We start from the raw sequence: 23,945 nt of genomic DNA, 5'->3' as shown, positions 1-23,945 counted from the left end.
CTTCGGCCCATGCATGTCTTCCTTCATCCTCATCTGTTCCTGATCGGCGATAGGTGCTTCTCCACCTGCTCCAGCCTTCTAGCTTGCTGGGCGGATCGAAAACGATCCACACAGCGCTCAGAGTGTTGCAGTCTGTGGGAAAACCTATCGGAACCTTGGTCCGGAAAGAAGAGGATGGTGGAGTGTATTTATTTTTTTGGCCATTTAATTTTGTCCACCAACACATTCGCTCGCCAGTGCGAGCATTTTGGCGGCCAGCTTAAACCCTCAAAAACCCTCCGCTCGAAACGTCAAAAACCCTCACAACGACTTACAAAAACGCTCGCCAGTGAGAGAAAATTGCACTGATTTGGAGCGTTGGCGAGCTCGTGAAACCCGTTTTTTGGCCTGCGGCGTGCCCGCTTATACGGGTCTGTTTGAGCGCTGGGGTGTTTTCGCGGAACTGCTGCCGACACTGTAGGGATGGGTTTTTTTATCTCGGAATCGCTGTACCTTTCCCCGGGCTGGAGTCGATTTCAGGTCAAGGCCTTCCCCTGGTGCACTTTGGTGCTTTTGCTGGAGCGGTCAGAAACGTCAGAGCGATTTTGGGCCAAAAAATCACATGTGTTACAGACAAAATGCCTGCGATAAATGGCTATTTGTTTTATTAAATGTTGCACTTTTATGCATTTCATCATTTATTAAACATGATTCGTCCACAAATTTTGATATTTATGGCTTTTAAGAGCTTTAACATTTTTAGCATAAAAGCAATTTGTTTTCCATTTAACAATTCATCAAGCAAATTGTACTGATTTGACATATGAAATGTCGAATTTTGAAGACCGCGTAATTCGGGAACGGACTATATGTACTTCTTTTCTTTTCACGGGTGAAACCCGTTCTATCGGAACAAAAAAGAAAATTATTAAGAAAAAACTGGCTGAAAACAAATCAAACCTTTTATTGTGTGATTCCAAAGCTGCGTTGTCACGATAGAGTAAAAGAGTGTACAATTGCAATCCAGTTTACAAAGTTTTTAGAACAAAGCAGACACAGCAAGTCTCGAAAAGGATCTCCAACTCAAGCTCGAATGCACCTATTAGAACTCATAGTACCTACGGCACGAAATCGCTGACACTTTGCATACCTCGTTGAACCTGCTGGAAGTATCAAAATCACGAGCCCTGGGAGCTCCGATCGAACAGGTTCGGATTGACTCGTCCATCACTACAACTGTGTCAACAAAACGGTAGAGAACGGCACCCAAACTCTTTAAAAAATTCGTATAAATTTCTGCTTTGCTTTAAGGTCATGCATACTACGCTTATTCACAATAAAACAGATGTTTTTTTTTACATTTCAATGAGTTTTATTATTTTTACATCACTTTCACAGTTCGCCTAGTTTCGGGACACATTCTCCCGCGGCCTGTCAAACGGTCAAACGTTATTATCGTCGCGCTGGTTCGGTTGACGGTGAGGCATAACACAAACACCGGCAGACTACGTCAAAGTCACTGCTGCTGGACGACCTGTTTGACCTGCCCGCAGCTGTTCAACCGTTTCCCAACTCAACACGTAGCAATGGAGATCGTCGGCAACGTAAAGTGTTACGAGTGGGGCAAGCTGGGGCTCGACTCGTTCGTGGCCAAGCTGGCCCAGGCCAACAGCGACGGGCTGGAGGTGAAACCCGACTGCCCGTACGCGGAGCTGTGGATGGGCGATCACGTCAGCGGACCGGCCACGCTGAAAACCGACGGCAAAGGGCTGGACCAAGCGATCCGGGCCGATCCGGCCGGGATGATCGGGTCGCCCACCGGCCAGCAGCTACCCTTTCTGCTGAAGGTGCTGAGCATTCGGAAGGCGCTGAGCGTTCAAGTTCATCCCGATAAGGTAATGGGAGATGGTTTGTTTCTTTCGCTACCCTTCTCTTTACTGTGACGTCCTGTGCCCGTTACAGACGGAGGCGGAGAAGCTGCACCGCCAATTCCCGGACATCTACAAGGACCCGAACCACAAGCCGGAGCTGGCGATTGCGCTGACCGACTTCCAGGCGCTGTGCGGCTTTCGACCGCACGAGGACATTGCCCGCTCGCTGCAGGAAACGGTCGAGCTGCAGCAGCTGCTCGGGGCGGAAGTGCTTGCCAAGCTCGAGGCACGCGACCCGTCCGCCGTGCGCGAAGGTTACGAACGGCTAATGCACAGTACGCCCGAAGCCATCGAACGGTGCATCGCGGCAATGGCCAGTCGGATGCAATCCGCTGACAGCGCGTCCGAGCTGCGCGACCTCTTTCTGCGCCTGCACGCCGACTTTGGCTGCGATGTGGGCGTGCTGTCGATCTACTTCCTCAACTACCTGCGCCTGCAGCCCGGCCAGGCGATCTATCTGGCGGCGAACGTGCCGCACGCCTACCTCGACGGCGACTGCGTCGAGTGTATGGCCTGCTCGGACAACGTGGTGCGGGCCGGGCTGACGCCAAAGTTCAAGGATGTCGACACGCTGCTGCGGCTCGTGCGGTACGACTGTCTGCCCGGCGCTAGCATGCTGTTTCAGCCGAGGCTGCTGCAGCCCGAGCGGCAACCGCACACGCGCACCTTCGTACCGCCCGTGCCGGACTTTGCCGTCGCGGAGATACGGCTGCCGGCGGCGTCCGCTGGCGGGCTCGAGTACAGCGTCACTAATCCGGCCAATGGTTCGATACTGCTTACCGTAGGGGGCGGTGGAATGTTGGTAGGGGAGGACCGGGAGATTCGGCTGAGCATGGGAACGATCGTCTTTCTGCCGAGCAGTGCGGGCAAGGAGTTTCTGCTCAAGGTGGACGAGGCCGGTGAGCCATTCCTAGCGTTCCAGGCCATGCGCAATGATTTCGAATGATGTGATTGGCTGCGAGGAGCCGTGCAATAGGCTGTAGTGAATGGATTTGTTATTTATTGTAGAGCTTTTGAATGTATACCTTTCGTTTTTGAAACGCCCTGAAAAAGTGCAATAAAAATCGCTTCTTTGTTTAGAATATTAGGTTACAACGAGCCTTAATTGTTGTGAAAAGCAGATTTCTTTAATAAAAGTTATATAAAGAATTCGAGCCACTCTGATACATACTATCACGTTTATGCTATTCTTGTGATGAGAGAATTTTCGACTAGAAATAGACGGGATATCTCTGCTTTAATTGGAGCTGTTTTTCTTCTTCGTCTTTCTTTTTATTTGGTGTAACTATCAACTACTTGCTGATCCACATTTCGCTGCCTGGTGTACTTCTCACATCGTCAGGTATCAAGAAGTCTGGTAGAAAATCGTGCCCCACCGTGTATATATGGTTGGTGGATGATTTGGCTACAAAAGCTCACCTTAGTATAGCTACTTACGATATTCTTTGTAGCTAGGAGCGCAGAGGTGAAGACCAGAATGAAGCTTCCAGAACAGATCCTGTAAGATACAGTGTCTGGCACTTTATCAAATCATGGCATTGTTGGCACCATATTCAACTAACCGATCGTTCTCATGTCATGTCTACAACTCATAACTCTATTCGTATTCCTGTATCCGTCATATCCCTCCCATTCGGTGGTCTTCTATATCCCGGAAGACTCTCTGGATTATCTCGGCTCAATATTGCATAATGTGTGACACGCCCCAACTCCATCTTTTTTATTTCTATCCAGCTCATGTCCAACCTCCAGCGCACGACACAGAAGGAAAACAAAAACACATTCCACAGCATTTGATCGAACAATTTATTATTTACATAAATATTACACAAAAACAAGGGCCGTTCTAAACAATAAAATAATAAAAAAAAACATTGGGGAAACTGAATAAACGTATTTATATATATAAATTCTCTTAAGGTGAAATGAACGTCCGTGGCATAGCAGAGAGGGAGCAGCGGTAGATGCCGTTGTGGTTGCGTGGTTGTTTTTCATTTGCTCCCTCCCACGTCCCCAAAAAACTCCGAATCGGACTCTCGCGTTGCATTAGGCTGCGCTTCTAATGTCCGGGAGGTACATCACTCCGTCACTCCCCATCCCGTGGCGATATATTTTGTACGTGCACTCTTCCCTTGTGTGGGACTACTCTTACTACTGTATCTTGATGTGGATGACTGCTCCGAAGAAGATATGGTATTGCTACTACGACTACTGCTACTACTACTACGTTGTGGTGTGAGTATGAGCGGTAGGAATGGGTGAAAGACAGCGAGCGCCGGAGAGGGTTAGTCCGCCGGATATTCGACGCGCAGCGCACCTGTAAGGAGCTCCGGGAGCTCTCAGGGAGTGTGGAGCGGCAACCACTGTGCTAATGGCCACTATTGTCTAGCTGTGTCGAGGCGGCGCCTCGGCTAAATGCGTTCCTGGAGCATTCGTAAGACTGCTCGCAAAAGTGTAACAATGTACGAGGAGAAGAAGGTGTGTGAGAGGGAGGGTGGGGGCGATTCGAAACAAACTTGAAATGTGTATAATACAATGAGACAGCGGGATGAAGTAGAGATGGAAAGGTTGAAGGTGAGAGGTGAGCCTGGGATACGATGGCTACCATTTAAAGGGGATACGAGTCCTCAGCACGAACGGGTGACACATCGGTTATCTCCGGGTCATCGCGTACTTCTACGCCATCAACGCTCCCAGGCTCGAAGGGAAGGAACAGTTCCGGAAGACGGGAGGATTAATAATACATCTAGAATCTCAGCGTACAACGGTTTCTTGCGGGTGGCAGTTGGGTGATGGGTGCCACACTCTACTTGAATCCGATCGTCTCCGGCAGCTCGTTCAGGAATTGCTGCAAAAAAAAAAAACCAAACCGATTAGTAAAGGACATCAACCTGACATGAGCTGAAGGTGTTGAAGTCATCGTCTCTACTTACATACTGATGCGGCGAGTGAGTTTCGTGACCGTAGTCGGCCCACTTTGTCAGATCGATTGATGGAAGGATACCGCTCTTGCATGGCACTCGGGGGTTGCTGTCGAGTAAGAAGAACAAAAAAGCGTTGCAAGAAACGTACGTACATCCCCCCTCATCATCCCATCATTACTTACATTTCGTGATCCGGCAACACCATCGGGTAGATTTGCACGGTATCGATCAGGTCAGTGTTGTCGCAGATCAGTCGGGCCAGCTTCGCCTTCCGGATCTCCTGCAGCTGCTCCGGCGTGAAGGAGGACGGCTGGTTGGGCAGCTCGTACCAGAACCGGTCGCCGCGGCGCACGTAGCTGAACTGGGTCGCGATGATGCAGGCGAAGGTCGGCCCCAGCATCGATCCTGGCAGCGAGCGCTCGGAGACACCGCCCGACCACAGATCCACATCAGCCGGGTGTCTGCAAAGAATCCGATGGTCAGTGTTAAAGAAATACAATCAGAGCACACCTGAAACCAGAACCAAAAGAGTCCACTCACTCGAAGATGCTCTCGTAGCGACGCACAGTCTCGTTGGGCATCGAGCCGAACAGCTCCTCGAAGCTGTCGGACGTCGGCAGGCCGCAGAACTTGCGGAACTCCATGTATCCGGGCACGCCAAACTCGCGGCCGCGCTGCATGTTGAACGACACCAGATCCATGCCAAACCGGGCGCCCTCCTTCTTGAACAGATGGTTCGTCACCTCCTGCGTGATCGAGTCGTCCATCGCCTGGGCCACCTGGTTCATCAGCCCCATCAGATACTCGTCGTACACGCCCGCTCGGTACAGATCGTACGGTCGGCGAATCAGATCCGACAAACGCTTGGAGGCGATAAACTTGTGAGCCTTGGACCAGCGCTCGACAGCCGTCGGCAGCAGCGAATGGCCGAACCGGAACGCAGCGGACGCGAACGAATCAATAATGGCCGGGTTGATGTTCTCATCGTACCCATCCCAGTAGCCCTCCTTCGGCGTGAGCAGTCCGAACTTCTCCATCACCTCCTTGCCGAGCAGGATCGGCAGGAACTCGTTGTACGTGATGTGCTGGATGATGGCGATGTTGATGCGCCGCGACTCCTGGAACAGCGTCTCGTCGTCCCAGTGCGGGTTGATCTTGCCGAGCTCGGTCGCGATGCGGTTGTGCTCGCGGGCCAACAGCGTGTGCATGCAGGTCAGCACGAGCTGCTCGTTCACGCGGATCTCGCCCGCCTCGAAGCAGAACATGCTCTTGTTCGGGCGCGTGCACCCCTCATCCGGAATGTCCAGCTTCAGTGGCAGCAGATCCTTCAGCCCGTACTCCGCAAACACCGGGTTCATGCGCAACAGTCCGTTGTAGCCGGTTCGTAGCTTGCGCGTAAACTTCTCATTCACACCGTAGATCGTGTTGCCGTCAATGACGGACGTGAGCGTGTTGAACTGTTGGCGGGAACCGAGCCGACAGCCGGCACGTGGCGACGGGAAGCCACGCACAAAGTCGATACACTTGACGTTAAACAGCCGATAGAAGTAGTCGTCGTCCGGCACGCGGATCTCATTGCAGTACGGGTGCTTCAGGTGGGGTGGGCGCTTGCAGCACTCCTCCGGATCGTTGCGGTTGATCGGGTCGAGCGGGGTCGCGGTCAGCGTAAAGTCGTGATCCATGAACTGGCCCCACGCGATCACAAACACCGTGCCGGCATGGTCATGGTAGCCCTCGTCCGGATGGATCGTGCGCGAGACGACGCGCGACAGCGGCAGATCGTGCCCGGTGATCGAGATGCGCGGCGCATTGATGCCGTCCGCGTACAGTGGTCCGATCAGGCGCTGGAACGGTGTCATCGCTGCGCCCCAGGTCGGATGCTTCAGGTTGTTGCACAGCCCGTCCACCCGGCGGTACTTGCCCGGGCGGCACTCGACGCCGGACAGGAACGCGGGACAAACCTCACGGATCAGCGTCTTCGAGGTGTCGATCGAGGGAAGACCCTTTTCGATCTCCTCGTACGACAGGCCGTAACTGAGGGAGCAACGAGAGAACAGGTTAAGGCTGGCAGGAGCTGATGTACCTAAGCAACTGGCCAGGGGCTACACTTACGTTCTTGCTAGCTGGATCGAGATGTCCAGCAGCAGCTCGCCGACCGTTGCGATGTCCTCCGTCTTCCAGTCACCCTTCGGCTGCGATACGCGGATCCGCTTCCGGGCATCCAGGTACGCCTGGTTGATGGCATCGTACGTGATACAGGTGGTCGCTTCAGCGTGCAGCGGTGCACTGGAATGTAGCCAAATAATGTAACGAACACCCTCACTCAATCGTTGCTCTGTACATTCACCCGCGCCGCATCCATACTTACATCGTTCCGCGGAACAGGTTGAGGTTGTAGTCGAAGGCGGACGACTTGCCGGGACCGTTCACGTACAGCGCGCACTCGGTTGCGTGCTGATCGAAGGCCAGAAACTGACCATCGATACCGCCGATCGCAATAGCCGCAGCTATTGCCAGTAACCTGTTGGCAGACGAGAGGCAAAACAAACCGGTTTAGCATGGTAGTGTCTTATCAACGCGATAGCTGGCTGCACCCAATTTCGATACCCCATTGTAAACCGTATCGAAATTAAGCTACTGTTATTGGCAGTGGCTCGGTGGTGCGTTCGACAGGTGCGCTCGCTCCTACAAGGTCGGATAGGTACGATCTTCCCATTCCTGGACTGTTGACTTGACTCGGGCTTTATATTATTGATTGACTTTGACAACAAACCTACACACCCGATTGTGTTGGGACTACTTAATTATGAGAGGGTGTTGTAGTCCAGCAATAATGACTCCGCACATTTGTGGGACTTTTTGTTCAAATCAAGAAGAGGAAGAAAATACTGGATTTTTTTCATACGCCTCATAATTTTTGACAATCGAAAACGGGTTGGAGTTTTGAGCCCTTTTCTTCTCGCTTCGCTGCTGTGTGTTCAACTTCATTAAGCCTAATCGAGCTCCATAAAGACGCTAATCCCACCCGCTGCGGCCTCCACCTCCCCAAGGACGTGTGAGACATTGTTCCCAATGCAGCAGCAGTTTGCATTTGCCCTACTTTTCCAGCCCAGCCCAGTTGGATAGGTCGGATTTTAGTTTTGTTTCGAACCTTTTTTTTCCATTTCAACGATGGCCGGGAGCGGTTGGGGCAAACCCTTCCATTTGCAGGACAATCAAGCTCGAAGGGCGTATATGTGTGTGTGTGTGTGTGTGTGTATCATTGTAGAATCGAACACGCAATAAGCGAACCAGTATTTGCGTTCGCGCAACAGTGCCCGGGAAAGACGCACGTGTCAAGGGAAGCCGGGCATGCAAAAAGGTGGCGAAGCAACTAGCTCCCCCTCCCAATCAAGGCTGGCTCTCGGAGTGATCTGCAGCATTGGACAGGGAAGGAACACACACACACACACGCGACCCCACAGTGGAGCCACATGTAGTAAAGTGTACTTTCACTTTCGTTAATGCTCGGACTCGACGCACGTTTAAATGCGGTTGCGCGAGCTGGCCGACGCATTGCGTATCTGGAGCACCCCCCTACCACCATCTGATGCTGACCGTAGGGCACCTTCCGGCCAACAAGAGGGGGAGGGGGGGGGTGCGCTGAGGAGTGTGTGAGAGAAGGGGGAAGTCATAAAAGCAACTCATAAAGGGATCGCTAAAGCCTTGCCTTGGTCCTGCCGTAGAGGTGTTTGCTGCTGCTGGTGCTTGTTAAATTTTTTTCTTCTTTTTTTTCCATTCCACAGCATGACACCGGTGCTGCGCCGCCTCTTGCGGCAGATTTCTGCGTACAACAAACGCGTACGTATCTGCCGCGGCGCATTCTTTGCGCACCAGGACGCGTGATGCTGTGAAAGGTGAGCCGTTGCTGTATCAATACATTATAACCCCTGGCGTGTTGTTTTTTTTCGATTGTGCAAGCGATCAGAGGCTGTGTAGTGAAACGAGAGGGGAGGGTTGAAACATACAGAACATGCACACATAATGAACGGTGTGTGTGTGTGTATGTGTCGCAATGTGCTGTTTTCTATGCAACGTCTTGGCGGTGACGGCGGTTCGCGGTGACAACGGCCCGGATCGATCGAGTGCGCGCATTGATGGATGGATGGGTTGCTCTCGTAACAAAAGCCCACCACCACCACGATGTGTCACCACCACAACTGATCCGGCGGCCCATGATTGTTAGGCCACGAAAGCATTCCGGCTGCAGCGGGCCCATTGGCAATCCGAAAGGGATTCGATTCGCATCGCGTTAACCCAGATCGTTCGGACTGGGCTGGCGGATTGCGTCAGTGCCCGTGCTAGATCCCTCGATCACTGCATGAGGGGTGGACCACCTACGTGTACATGTAGTGTATGAGGTGTTTTTTTTAAAAAAGCTTACCAGCAAAAGTGCAAATCCAACGCTTTTGAAAGATATGCTTCACAAACTGCCAGTCTCTCTTTTCCCCCGTTTAGCATAAGCCATAAAGCCGCCATCAGCCCGAGAGAACACCATCTGCGGCGTGAAATGTGATCCGTAGGTGGGTTGGCGGGTTGGCTGGCGTCAAAAACCCGAAATGCATTACGCAAGCGTGTCGGGTTGCGCTCGATGCCAATCATTTGCATTTTGCAAACTAATACCAAAAAAAAACCGCCTCCCACCGAAATCGAACACCCAGCGTGATCCCTGAACCCTTTCACCAGCTGGAGAGGAGGAGGAAGAGGAGGAAGAGAGGGGGGAGGGGGGTTTGTGACCCACGCCCTTGCTGCTGCACGCCTAGCGGGACGTTCTTGTCGCGGCGACGGTGCATTCACCCTCGGCGGCGGTACGGCAGCTCACCCTATCTTCGGCCGGCTACCGCTTTCTACCGCAATGGGGAAAAGCACGTGGGAAGTAGGGGGCCTCCGAAACGGTGGTTCACTGCATTCGGGCGGCATCGAGGCATGCATCTTGGTGCGCGCGCGGTCCGGAAATGCGCGAACAAAACGGAAAGTTGGGAAAGATAGCGAGGCGGGTTTCGTGCATGTGACACGCGACTAACGCTCCGGGAGGATGAGCTGGTGGGGAGTGTATGTGTGTGTGTGTGTGTGTGTGTGTGTGTGTGCTTCCCACTCCCAACAATTAAATGTTTTTTCGTCCCCCCTCCCCCCCTCTTAAAGAGCTCGATACTTATCCTATTTGTTTTTAAATGCTTTTTTTCCAACCAAATGCTTTCGCATACTCCACAAAACAGGGAAACACGTGCGGGGAGCAGAAGAGAGCTGTTTTTGCTGTGGCAGATCGCTTTTCAAAGCAAAGCGTTTAGTTTTCCATTTCACCAGGCAGCGGAGGAAACGGGTACCGGGAGTGCGCTGGGGGAAGGAAGAAACGTTTGGAGCGTCCCCGCTTAAGGGAAACTCGATCCGAAAACCTGATAGCCCGGGGAAGGAAAGTAAAAGCATTGCATCTCTCGCCTCCCTTTACCGGTGTGTGTGTGTGTGTGTGTCTTCGGTGAACCGTTTTGGCTGCGCCTTGTCAGGTCGGCCGCCCAAGAATCGCCCCAAGCAGCGCGCGCTTCGGGTGAAAGGGAAAAAGCGCGACCCGATCCGCACGAAATCCGGTCGAAATCCGAAAAAGGGGAATCCGGTCTGGGACGGGCGAGTCGGTCGCAGGTGCGTGGAAATGAGGGAGAGGAGCAGTTTGAAAGCCGAACCGACGGCGGTTCTGCTAACCTCTTCCGCCCCTGCCCTGGGTAAAACATGGACCGAAAGCAAGACGCGCGCGGGGGGAATCGTTCGGATCCGCAAAAGGGCAACGACATCGACCGTGAAATTGGGGACAGCCGTGGCCGATCAGGTTGAGCCCCGGGCCGGTTCGGTGCTAGGGCCCCTGATCTCTCGAAACCAGTTCGCCGGGACGCCTCGGCCTGCCAGAATTGGTCTACCGGGCAGGCAACGCCAACCGTGTGGCGTCCGTGACATATTTTGCTCATTGCTATTGATCTTGTCCGTTGCTTACGGGGTGGTGTCGCCCAAAAGAGAGGGGGTCTTAGCTGAGCTGCCAGTGTTTAGATGGAAATTCTAGTACGTCAGACGTCCTGGAATGCCAAAATGGAGTCAGTAAACAATTTTTGGAGTTGGACCGAGATGTGAAGATTTGCTTCAGAACTGAAGGGACTCAAGGGACTGGAGTGAGTTTATGTAGTTTAAATTGTAGTTCTGTAATCACAGACATCCTGGAATGTCATAAATGAAGTCATAACATTAGTTTCATAACTTTGTAGTTTAACCGAAATGTGAAAATTTATTTCAGAAAATTGAGAATTTGAAGTATTCTACGATGCATGGGGTCTCAATGGAGCTTACAACGTTTAGATCGTAGTTCTGAAGTGTTAGATGTCCTAAGATTTTAAAAATGAACTCATTGCATTAAGCTGAGCACTTTGGAGTTGGATCCAGAGATAAAGATTTTTTCAGAACTCAGAAGATATACATTAAAATAGACTGGAATGAGCTTAATGAACATTTAGACCGTAATTCTGAAATGTAAGATGTGCTGAAATGTCAATAAAGAAATCATTACATTAAGTTGACATCTTCAAGATTGGATCCTTGTGTAAAGATTGATTTGAGAAAGATAGTTTGTAAAAATTGATACTTCTACATGCATGTATAATATGCTATGATATGAAATTGGGAATTGTCAGAAGTATATATTCATCATCACACTAAAAGATCATCATTAGACATTAACTCAAAGTATATGAAGTATGATACTTAAGATTTTGCTACAAAAAACGACTTGAATAGGCTCAGGAAATTGAATGTTTACGGATGTCTGAGATATTGAACACTTCAGAGCTCCTAGCTATTAAAATAGATCCATAATATCTTCTGGAAATCTTGCGAAATGCCCGTAATAGCTGCTTTCGTGCTCGATCGGAGGTTTCATCCGTACTGTTACAGACCTACATTATGATACAATTCTGCTACGAAGCTTCACTTCCAAAAATGGCGAAAAGTTTCCAGTGTACATTTTATGCGGAACACACACAAACTTCACTAGATGCTTGTTTTTGTTTTAATGTACCACCCGCCCCCATTAACACTCCAAAGCATCGGAGAGCCAATCACTTCGGGGGGCAGCAATAAAATGAATAATCAAGCAATACAAAAGGTACTGCAGCATGGCACTAAGGGGGAGAAGGGGGGTTTGATCACATTGTTGATTCGATTCGTAATTTTCGTAGCCACACGTCCGCCCGTCCCTAATGTGAGTCTCGTGTGTATTAGACGGCAGGGTTGCATCATCATCTGCCCTCCACTGCGATACCGAGCCTAACGACAAGCCGTGCTGTGGAAGACGTGATTCGTTTCACTTCAAAGTGCGCAAACTTTCAAGTGCGCTCTCGAGCCACGGGTTGGATCCGATGGATGTGCTTGTGAACTGCACATTTTGGCACACCATTTGGCATTTGTATTTTTTATTTTTTATTGGTGTCCGAGCGAGGCCAATAAAGGGTAGCGGAGGCTTCGGACTCAATCGCAAGATAGTTCGGTGCGCTATCTGACGAAGTGGTACCGCTGTCCAGCCTAATTGTGGTTGGTCGGGGTGTTGTTGTTGTAGTTGTTTTGTGCGCTACAATGTTGATCGTGCTGTAAATGGAATAAAAAACAACAACAACCCTCCACCACGATCCAAGTGTGGATCTCTTTGCGCCTCTTCAATTTCGGGGTGCCGTTCACTCCTCGCACTAAATGTTAATGCTACCCTCCCCCCCCATTTTCATTCCCTGCCCATCCACACCGGGTGCAATAAATAAAGTAACATTCCCAGGGCGAAGAAACCCCCCGCGGGGAGGAAGGCACACCGCCTGCCAGCATACAAAAGCCTCCCGGCCATCTTCCGAAAGCGGGGGCCTACCCATCTTCTGGGAAGCGGCTGTGCAGACTAATGTGGCAAATTTGCCGATTTCGGGTGGGCGGGCGGGCAGGTTGTGTTTTACGACATGCTTTCGCGCGCTTGGGCAGCATTAAATGCTAATTTTGTGGAGCAAACGGCAAACGTGCGGCATGTCAACCTTGGCGCTGCCGCCGGGCCAAAGAAAGACGTGCCGCCGCTTCTTAATTGCCGCGCAGTCTGACCTGAAGGGGGTAGATGTACATTGTGGAGAGGTGCGCACAAGTGTATCTTGTCGTTTCGGTACATCAGTTTTTGAATTTCTGTGGTTGCGGGTGGGTAGTTACATTTTTTTTTTGTTGCTGCTGCGATTGTTCGTACAACATTCCGCAGCGGTTTCTTTCGCTGCTACTTCTGATGTGCGGTTGTGGCCTTGCTCTAGAAATCTTCCGAAAAAACTCTAGCCCCATCAATTCTTTTGTGTGTTTTTGAACGGCAGAGACGGCACATCTTCACTCAGTTTTGCAAACAGTTTCGCCACCAGTGTCTCCATGAGGTTTTGATGGACCAGACCTTCGGGGTGGCAGAATATGTTGGCGCTCGTTTGTAAATGTTGTTCGCTACACATTCCACAGACAATTGGGAATCGCTGATGATAGCAAAACAACATTCTACCGCCCTGTAAACGATAACAAGCTGTATCTATTTATGAATCCGAAAAGCCTGACGACCCTCTGGAGCTATCATGAGCAACGTAGGGCACCATTAGCCTCTCCCGTGTCGTTTTCTCCATCACGTTTGGAAGACCTACTTTTTTGCCTAACAGCTCCTCCAGCAACATTCGTGTTCTCCTGGCTTTGAGAAAAAAAAAAAAACAAAATCCCCATCTGAGCTCCAAAAGATCGTCACAAGACGGCGGAACGGTATCGAACCACACCGAGAGAACCTCCTGGGGCCCCGATAACAGACCGCAGACCGAGGCAGACGACAAGAACTAATCCCTCCCCCCCCCCTCCTACCCACAAATCGGGGTTAATGACATGAAAATGGGCGAAAATGGTTGCGCTCCAGCCCGAAGTCGTCTTCGGCGTGGAATGCTAGCGCACGAAGATGGTGACGCCCGGTGTCAAGCACCTGTGTGTTTATGTATGCCGATCGTGGGGTGGCTGTTCTTTTCTGCTTCCACTTCCTCGTTGCCAGTGTCAAGTGAGGTGAATACCGACGAACACGTACGACACACACACACACACACACACACGGCGCGCTTCAGGTGACACATGCGTGAAGTGGGTAGGCAAGCTTTTACAGCATGAAGCAGAAGTACAGGCGGCTGGAGGGATGAAGAAGCGAAAGGGTGAAAGCCTGGAAGAAGATACGTAAATAAATAAAGCGAAGCAGAAGAAAAACGCGGTTTGCCGGTGAGGTGGTTGGGAATGCGTGCGAGCGAGAGGGCGCGATGATATACCGCCACCTGTCAAAGAATGGTAGTCTGCCTCGCAGACCCCCTCAGTTTGTTCGCTATCACCATCTCTAACAACCGTTAGCGCGCCTTCTGACTTTCCCTGCTGCTGCGACGATGAAATAGGAGATGCGGCAGCAAGCTTTTTGTCGATAGCGGCTCGGAATATCTACCGCAACGCAACACAGCAGCAGCAGCAGCCGCCGCTAGGGACAGAGAGCTATGACCTTCTTTCCACCAGCCGGAAGATTAGCATTCATCAATAGCGGGGTGCTTTTAGAATCAACGGCACGACACGGTTTGATAAGTTTCTAGTCCTACGAAAGTGGTTAAGCCATCTCGAGTGTGTGAGTATTTGTTTGCTTTTAACACAGCACGGCACAGCTTCTGAATGACATATGAGACATACTGGAAATTGGTTAGCACTTGCTGGGGAACGGTATGCCTTCGAGATTACCGTTTTGAATGAAGTACTCAGGAAGAATGTGATTAAAGCTGCGATTGCAAGAGACATATTCCATTATGTACATTTTTTTATGAACATCTTTGACTAAACTGTTTCATGTATTGTGGGACGATGATAAGTTCGAATACCAATAATCGGAGTTGCTGCGATATCCTAGGTATTTTAGGCTAGGGCCTAGGGCGAAAAAGAGTAATAGCTCGGAAAAACAACAACAATCTCAAAATTATAGACATTGGATGACAAAGATTACATTCAAAATTCGTTAAAGTATTCAAACAACACCAATGTCTTGGTGAATAGTTCAAAGTAAAGAATATCTCAAAATTATAGAGAGTGGATGACAAAGAATATATTCAAAATTTGTTAAAGTATTCAAACATTCAAAGAGTCACATTTTTGGAGCTATTCCAAATAAATGAATGATGGTTCAAATCCACCGGGAAAATCTAGATGAAGATGTAGTTTAGGCTCCAATACAGTTCAAAACATCGCCTTTAGACGTATTTAGATTGGGCCATGTCGAAAAGAAAGTATTCGTGAGTGTATATATGTACCATCTCCTCCTTCAGAATGGCCCGCGGGAGTCCAGCGTGACGCATCGGGAACAACTGCTGCGCCGAAGACATCAGATGTCAAATATTACGCTCAAGATTCGTTGAATATTATGTTCCAGATTCCAAAGCGTTCACGACACCTTTTTCTCACGTCCCATTCGATTGAACTATATGCCTGCAAAGCAATCATGAGCGTCTCTTCGCACCATCTCCTCCTTCAGAATTTTAGATCACCCAGGAGTGCACTGTGCCGCATCAGGAACACCTGTCCGTGCCATTCACTCGGTGTGCTGCAACTATCGAACCATTGGGCCCACATTTCACCCAATTAAAAACAGAAACGCAACCCGATTTGCCTACAATCGAGCCCAGTCTCCTTTCCAGCGTCATCATCCTCACCAATAGGGTCATCTCGCAGACCCGACACGATTGCGCAACCCTGTTCGCTGTTAGTTGGCAACCCGCCAGGCCGCGTCGAAACAATTCCTAGCGAGCTGAGATGAGCTGGTGATTTGTAGTGCTGAATGGAAGGCCATCACCTGTGACAGATCGTGGCAAAAAAAAAACAAGACGATGGGAAAACGAAGAAGAAGAAGAAGAAGCAGAGCCCACTTCACCCGACCGCTGATCGCAGTGCTCTGCATCTAAAGCACCCACTTGGAGCGAGCGTCTTCACGCGAGGGCACCGATGGGCAACGTTCACGAGCACGCAAAGCGCTATAAAGATCGCGATGCGATGACACGTTCCATTTCTACCAGCGCATCAACAACTCATCAACAGCTCCGGCGCGGAGCGGGGCTACAGCAGGAACAGACAGAGGCGCCGACAGCACGGTGTGCTGTGTCGGGTTCCCTTCACTCCTTTCTTGTGTGCCGCGACTGTTGTTTTTCTAGATCGTGAACATTGCGCGAAAATGGCGCAAACTGATCGTGTGTGGCTGTGTGTGTGTGTGTGTGTGTGTGTGTGTGTGTGTGGATTACCCGGGCGCGAGAGCATGGCCTACTTGTATGGCCCCGCGCAAGAGGCATCCACCGCTCCAGCTGGCGGAAGGTTGACGGTGACCTCGTGCGGGGAATAAGTTCTTCTTTCGGCGTGCTCAAACCACTGGCACTGGCTGCGTGTGTGTGTGTGTGTACCAATGTAGCAGTCGGTAGCTTCACTGTCACTTTCGAAAAACCTTCACCGCATCCTTCCCAAAGCCGCTCCTCCAGCGCCAGCACGCCGACTTACGGCGTTCGTCGCTTGACTGTGCACCGCAGCACGGCGGTTCTTTCGAGCGTTTCCCGACTCGTTTGGTTGTTGTTGCTGCTGCTGCTGCTTTATCGCAGCCAAGAGCTGGAGAAGGGAAGCCTGGTCTTTGTTGCAGCGCTCCGGTTTTGCACTGGCCCACTCCAACACCTGCCCTCCTCCCCGTCGGAACGGCAGTCGTGATCGAAAAACTCGCAATCTTCTCGCGAAATCCTCCGCTGCTAATCCAGCAATCGGGGGCAATCGTTCTGGATTTCGCTGCCATCATATTTACCGTTCCTCATGCCGTCTCCCCCCCCCCCCTTGGCCTTCCTTCCTACCGCGAAGGTTACCCCAGCGAAGGTGAAAGGGATCTCGGGGCTGGCTGGCCCGCCCGGTGACTTACCTGATCATGCTGGCTGGCGAACTGCGGACTGCAGCAGGAGTTGATTGCGCACGGACGTGACTGGGTTGAGTGGGTATGGGTGAGCAACGTTTCGGGCCCTCACGGGGAAGGCTCCACTCCCGCTCTAAACGCACCGCTTGGTTACTGTCTAAACGCACCACACTTCGGGCGGGACACTTCTGGGAAGGTAAATTTACCACACGTGCACCACACGATCGCGCTCTGAACTGTTTTTAACGTGTTTTTGATTTCGCCTGGAGTTTGTGTTTTTTTTTAAATGATAGAAATGAAGAAACAAAAAAAAAAAGAGGATATCAGACACACTGCGAAATAACGTGACGGTAAAAGAGGAACAACCCGGAGATGAACCCGGGAGGAGAGGAAAAATAATGTACAAATTGTTTCAAACGGAACAGAACAAACTAACCTAAGGCGAGGAGAAATCTCGCTGTACGAGCTCCACTTCGTGCAACACTAACTGACCCCGTGTACAACACACCACAAACTGGGCAAGGTCTGCACTGCGAAAAAGGCACACCCGTTGCCGCGAACGGTTCAACTAGAACTGAGCGCACCGCATGAATTCGACACGGCACGTAAGGCTCCGCGGTCGTCGGTCGTGGCTCCGCGATCGTGGCTTGCGTCGCACGCGCTGGCTGGAAGGGGCACGATGGTGCGCAAATTGTAGCTGCCGAGTGGGGGGGGAGGGGGACTTTTTTAGGGCGGCTTGGGGATATAACCATGGCTCAAAAGGAGCCCCAAACTGTACATAAACTCTCTCACACGCACACACAAACCTGTCCATTCGGATGTCTTTTGTCCCGTGTCGCACGCGAACCCGAAAAGAGGCGACCCGAAGAGATAAAAGAAAAACTGGCCTCTCCCTTTCTCTTTTGCACACACACACATACACGCACGCACGTTTTATGCTGCACACAGTTCACTGAAGGAAGACAGGTGGCGAAGGAAGAAGGGCAGGTAAGGTAAGTCTTGAGGAAACTGGCACTTTCCGTTCCGATTCCGAACCATTTGATTCTTTCTCTTTGCTCGCTTACGCTACACGATGCACTGCGGCTTGTTGCTAAAGAGTCACGGGAGAGGAGGGACTAGAGAGGTGAAGGGGCGAAGAAATGAGGTTGCCCGTGGTGATATAAGAAGGTTACCACCCCGACGGGTGCATAGCTCCCGGGCGGGCAGATCTCCACAATCGGAACACCCGGATCCCGGTGCGGCGCAGGATGAAGGTGGGGTTCGTCGCTTGCTTGCAGTCTTTCGTTATCGATCGCGCTTTTCGTGCTGGTGGCGTGGCAATGTGGCGTCGGCACTGGAAGCGGTTCTGAACCGACCGAAAGCGAACCTTGTCACACCGATAACGCCTGGTAGGTTGGGTGAAATGTTTGGGTTTTCCTTTTAACACTTACAACAACCAAAAAAAAAAAAAAAGCAAGCGGAAAGGCTTGGACAGCGTCTAGACGGCGTGCTATGCGCACGCGATGGTTTGTTTAGCGTATTTTTTTCCGTCTTTCGAACACGTTTTACCTTGAAGCGTTCTGCCCTTCTCACTTCCGGATGGTTTCGGTAGCTTTTTTTTTGTTTAGATCGACACACGACAACGAACCGGCTTGAACTTGGCTTTCCTCTTGCTGTTAACGCTTGAAACTAAAAATGGGAAGCTTTGAAACAAAAAAAAAGGACACCATTTCCCAGCCCGGTCGAGCCTGGGCACAGAAGCGAGTTTGTTACGAGTAAATGCATACAAATCACTCATCTTCTTCCACCGGAGCCGGGGTCAGTTTATGGTTATGATATGGCCTCGGTACTTGCAGTGGCAGTGAGGGAAGGGTAAGGGAAGGGACCTGATGTAACCAGAACCACTTTCGCCCGTACTGCGCGCGCTCTCGGTGCGATTGCGGCTGTGTTTTTTTTTTAATGGTTTTCGTTCGTTACAGGTCGCGAAGCGTGCCGGTCGGCGCTGATAGGAAGCGGAGGCTGCGGTGTTTTTTTGCCGTTGCCGTACCTCGATTGGTGGTTTGATAAAATTCACTTTCGCTTTACTTCGCCAAGTGGCAAGTGTCCTGCGCCAGTTAGGTAAATAGTGTGCTTCTCTCACTCTCTCTCTCTATCTCTCTCTCAGTCTGTCTTTTTCATTCCATGGAAATGCTGGTGGTGATTCACAAATTTAAGATACGGCACGGGTTGATTGGCCGCGACCATTGACAGTCTCTTTTACTACACTGACACGGACTATTCTAGAGGGCATTGGTGGGTCAGACTTTAGCTTTCCGAAAGTAAGCTTTCGCACAGCGAGGCAACGGTTGTGAGCTTCCGGCTGAGAAAGATTGTCGATGCTGGTGGCATGTAAACTTGATCTTTTCAGTGCGCAAAAGGTGATGGCGATTGTAGATCGACAGCAAGTGATTGCGACACATCTTTGTCCAAACGATCAAAACGAACAGATTTACCATGATCGTTTATATCAAGCCAAATCAAATCAAATTCAAATTACAGACGAACTATGAAATTGAAAGCATTGGAATTTCAAAACGTCTTCATGTTTTAGGAGTCTCCAGGCAGTAGCATAAAACATGTGTAAACAACTGTTTTTCTTAACTCAAAAACAAACTCAACCAAACTGATAGGGTTTGTGTTTATCGTTAAAAATCAATTGTGTATGGTTTGAAAGCAATGGGTATGGCAATTAGCTCTCAAATTAATAATTGATTATAATAACACACCAAGCGACGAACCCTCGCCTTACATTGAGATCGTTAGGCCGAAAATTCCGTACTAAACCAAACTGATAGGGTTTGTTTTTAATGGTCAAAATCAATTGTGTATTTTTTGAAAGCAATACGTATTGCTCACACATTAATTATCGCTTAGATGGACACACCAAGCGACGAACCCTCACCTTACATTGAGATCATTAGACCAAAAATCCCGTACGCATTGCAGAAAACTGCAAAGACTCTTCTTTTCCACTCGTTGTAAGTTATAACCAAAGCTGCAAAGTAGCAGACGGTGCCCCAACAGTTTTTTTAAAGCAAATATTGAACACAAAAAAACTCCTCACGTGTAGCTAGAAATTGAAAGGGCAGTTCACAAAATGGCAAATATCGAGCCACCGCGCTTCTATGTGCCAAATCCGTCCTTCTCAAGCATTTGTTACGAGGTTAGCATGTATCCGATAGCCAACGCGAATACCACCCCAGCAAGAGCCCCATTCCTTACATCCCGAAACGAGCCGGCCAAATTCTGCCACCGAGCTGCATTACGGGCCGCTCCAAACGCCCTGCCGCAAACGGCCGCCTGTGCCGGGTGAGAAAGTAAGTCGAGCCCATTTATAGATAGCAAACACCCGGGGAGGTTGCCCGGCCCAGGTGTCTGCGGGGTGGGTCGGGCAGCAATGTGTTTGGCCGAAAGGTCGTACTGCTAAATTCCCCTTCACATCACGCCCCAAAATCCAGAGCATTGAGTGTATGTGTGTGTGTTTTTTTGTATTTTGTTATTTATATGTATATTCTTTTTTTTTCTCAACGATAGTGTGACGCGACAGACGTCAGCGACCAATATTTATTTGGGCCCCGGCCTGGCCTGCAACGTGGGCTCTGTGTGTATGTGCACCGATAGCGATCGCATCCAAAATAGTTTTACTGCCATTATTTATTCGTTGGCCGCGAGCAAACCCCCTCGCTCACGCCCTGGCGACCCGACCCGACTGCTGCTTCGATTCTGCCGTGGCGTCTGTCCCAGGGTTGGACGGAACACACGCATCGACGGAACGGCTCCCGCGGGGCGTGTATTACATAATACACCGTAATTCGGGGCCCCCTTCGCCCCTCCCGGGCTGCTTCTGCGCCCCCCCCCCCCCTTGCAGTCTCGCTGCCGTTCGTGTGTATGCAGAAAACTAGAATACGGAACGCGTGACGTGTCAGCAGTGTGGTGTGGTGGTGGTGACTTCTTGACGTGCCGCGGGCGAAGGGTTCAAGCTTCAAAAGTACAGCTAGAGGTCATTGGTCCAGCAGTGGACGAAAGATCGGACCGGGGAGAAGCAGAGCGAGAGAGAGAGAGAGAGAGAGTAAGAAGGCGAGAGCGTGCTTAAAGATGGAGTAACCGAGACGACGACAGAGATACCACGGGGCTTCAGCGGCTGGCCCATTCACCATTGGAGTTCGGGTCGTTAGTCACCGGCTCGGTTTTGGTCTCGGTTCTATTTCGTGATCTTATTAGCTCCTCCACTGCTGCCCCGTCTACGAACTGTTGAGCTCTCTTTTGACCCGACCCCTAGAGCTGGTGGGGGTGGGTTTGGTGGCGGCGGAGAAGAATAGGCGTCCACCCGGTCCATCGCACCGCCACAGCTCTCGCACCTATTCTGCATCGCATAAACAACGTCTTGGACCTATCGCGACTGATCAACCCCGTACAAAAGCCGCACACCGACAAGGGAAGGGAGTTGGAGGGGAAGGGGGGAGGTGACTTCAACGCCCAAACAAGGCGAACAGTTAGGACGCTCTAGCCGGTGTGTTTTCATTCGGTCGAATCAAAGTCATTCATGAATTTATTTCATTAAAATTCTCGCCTGCCTTTCGCCCGGCGTGTGTGTGCGCGCGCGCGCGCGCGCTCGTTCGCCCGCGATTGATCCGCAATTAGAGCCGATTGGATCGCCCGGAGGTGGCGACCTTTTCTGTGGCGTGGCGTTGTTGCCGTGCCGCGATCGGTTCGATCGATTGGACCTAAGGGGAGTTTGTAATTTCCCAAACAAAATTAGCACCCAACCGAACAGCCGTTTATGCCGTTGACGCTCCGGTGCGAAGGAGCGTGCTCTTGCACCGAGTGAACCTGTCGTCCGCTCGAACAGCAGGTGAGCGGTCATGGGGGGGTGGGGGGGGGGGGGGGTCAAAATTTGGGGACTTCCCACTGTTCGCACGAAACACAAACGCCGAAGGAATGTTCCGTCGCCCGAACGGAGGGAAAGCATCACCAGCATCACCTTGGCGGACGGTTTGGCTCACTCAGGTTCTCATGGTCTTGGAATGTTACGCATTGCCTTGGCCGAACGAACTGCTGCACGCTCTTTTCGTCTGCATTTCACCTCCCCTTGCGCTCCCGTCTGCTATCCCGCGCTTGACAGCTCTCGTTAATGGTTGATGGTGTGGTTGATATGCATTCGGGTTCGGTTTTTGGTTGTTTTTAGTAGCAGGTGACGGTCAAACAATATATCGAGATCGCACCGCAGTCGAAGATCTAGCGAGTGGCACCCCGGGCACCGTTTGGTAGGCTAAGCCCGGTTTAGGGTTGATGAGATGGTGTTTTGAGCAATGTCTGATGTAATTGAGATCGCGGCCGAAGCCGCACATGGATGACGAATTGGGAATGCTTGATAGCTGTGACCCGACCTGTGACTCAGCCTTTTGGGATTTCGTTGTCTCTAAATAAATGTGTTACATTGCAAATCAGTCGTTAAGAATCTTTGACAGGAATCTTCAACGATATAAAGATTGACTGATGCGCTTTCACGATTGATTGAGGTTTAAATATCTGTTTGGAATCTCCAGAGCCTTCATTTGTCACAATGAAATCATTCTATCCTATCATGACATTAACTCTTAATTAAAACTCTCCTAAGAACCTTCAACAGATGAATGATGAGTTAAAATTTTACACAATAGGATCGATTGCATTCTGTCGAAAGTCGTCAGAGGTCAAATTTGAACGTAATAATATCGTCCAGTCTTGGATGGAGGTGTCCAGGCTTGTCCATGCTTATTCAGACTCATCCGGAATCGCCGGGATATCCGGGATCTTACCCTTCAGAGATGTCCAGGCTCATCCGGAATCGTCGGGATATCCGGGACTTTCTCGTTCAGAGATGTCCAGGCTCATCCGGAATGGTCGGGATATCCGGGACATCTCTCGTTCAGAGATGTCCAGGCTCATCCAGAATGGTCGGGATATCCGGGACTTTCTCGTTCAGAGATGTCCAGGCTCATCCAGACATCCAGACAGACTCATTCAACCTCCTCTGGATTCACAGCGACTCATCTAAAATCCTCATTCGGATTCCTCCAGACGCACCTGGACTCATTCGGGTTCGTCAGGGCTCATCTGGATTTACCTCAATTTGTCCGGAATCTGGTTTTGACTTGGAGTTGGATTTTGTTTTTTTTTTTTTCGAGACAACTCCATTCCAGATAACATAGCACTAAAATCGATATGAAAAAAAGATCATTCAAAATATGCCTACTAACATATTACATTGCCTGAAAGAGTGTCTGGCTGCTGCGCGGTACAGATAATAATCTCCTTTTAAAATTGCTATATATATCGTGACATGTTACGGTACGATTGCATCACATCAGAACCACGATAGACGCCGCTCCTACCATAAAGATAACACCAACGGGCAACATCTAACCGCTACCTGAGTTAATATTGCGACACTGCGCACCACCATGTGGATCAATGTGGAGCTCATTTTCCTATCACCCTGGTCTGGTCTGGCCCGCTCGCTACCCAGCCTAAACGATGAACGATAAACCTTGATCGAAACTGCAAATTTGGACAGATATATTGCCCGTGCAGGCCCGTTGCTCTACCTCTAACCTCGCACACTTGTACCGCGAGCACCCTAAAAGCAAGACGCAAGCGATTAACGATCTCTCGCTCTTTCTCGGCGCTCGCCGGCATAAATCCACCCACCTGCGTATGCCCACCCGCGAAGGATACGTGCCAGCCAGCCAGCGCAACCATGCGGTGGTAACCTAAATTGTCTGGCCACTCACCTCCCAGCGCCCCGGCTCGGACAACCATTAGACGGTGGCACTTTGGCTTTGGGGGAGATCGCGATCACGCTCAGATTGATTTCACCTTCGAAGCTCGCGGTCAGCCCCAACACGAAAGGACCCTTTTCAGACATTCTCGCTGGCGTGTGTGTGTGTGTGTGTGCAATTATAAAGCACTGCGCGCGCGCACCCGGTATGCTCGCGTACAGGGTGTACACCACACCTTTACCTTTACCTTGTACCTTCATACTGTCCTCGACTGCTTCCACGCGGTCCAGTAGCGTTCCTGCCGTACCGCACCGAATGAAACCTTGTT

The 23,945-nt window shown here is 50.7% G+C and overlaps 2 protein-coding genes across 3 annotated transcripts; one reads left to right on the top strand and one right to left on the bottom strand.

Moving 5' to 3' along the window:
* The first annotated feature begins 1,196 nt into the window (after window positions 1–1,196).
* Window positions 1,197–3,074, top strand: LOC1272223 (probable mannose-6-phosphate isomerase). Of its 2 annotated transcripts, XM_061663079.1 has the most exons (3): window positions 1,197–1,290; window positions 1,378–1,874; window positions 1,942–3,074. In XM_061663079.1, the coding sequence occupies exons 2-3, from the start codon at window positions 1,566–1,568 to the stop codon at window positions 2,854–2,856; spliced, it is 1,224 nt and encodes a 407-aa protein (XP_061519063.1). In that variant the 5' UTR covers window positions 1,197–1,290; window positions 1,378–1,565; the 3' UTR covers window positions 2,857–3,074. The 2 variants fall into 2 exon arrangements, with proteins under 2 accessions (XP_061519063.1, XP_311105.3); XM_311105.6 differs by having other exon boundaries at window positions 1,212–1,874.
* A 628-nt stretch (window positions 3,075–3,702) lies between these two features.
* On the bottom strand, window positions 3,703–17,425 carry LOC1272224 (peroxidase). The gene is made up of 8 exons (XM_061663063.1): window positions 17,275–17,425; window positions 16,848–17,101; window positions 7,203–7,355; window positions 6,947–7,120; window positions 5,375–6,868; window positions 5,017–5,295; window positions 4,844–4,940; window positions 3,703–4,758 (listed from the first exon to the last, which is right to left on the bottom strand). Exons 2-8 carry the CDS (start codon window positions 16,853–16,855, stop codon window positions 4,717–4,719), a joined length of 2,247 nt encoding a protein of 748 aa, XP_061519047.1. The 5' UTR covers window positions 16,856–17,101; window positions 17,275–17,425; the 3' UTR covers window positions 3,703–4,716.
* Window positions 17,426–23,945: the final 6,520 nt, after the last annotated feature.

Source organism: Anopheles gambiae, chromosome X (genome assembly GCF_943734735.2).
Source record: "Anopheles gambiae chromosome X, idAnoGambNW_F1_1, whole genome shotgun sequence".
Taxonomy (NCBI): Eukaryota; Metazoa; Arthropoda; class Insecta; order Diptera; family Culicidae; genus Anopheles; species Anopheles gambiae.
Note: the sequence above shows the minus strand (reverse complement) of the source record. Positions and strands in the feature narration are given on the sequence as shown.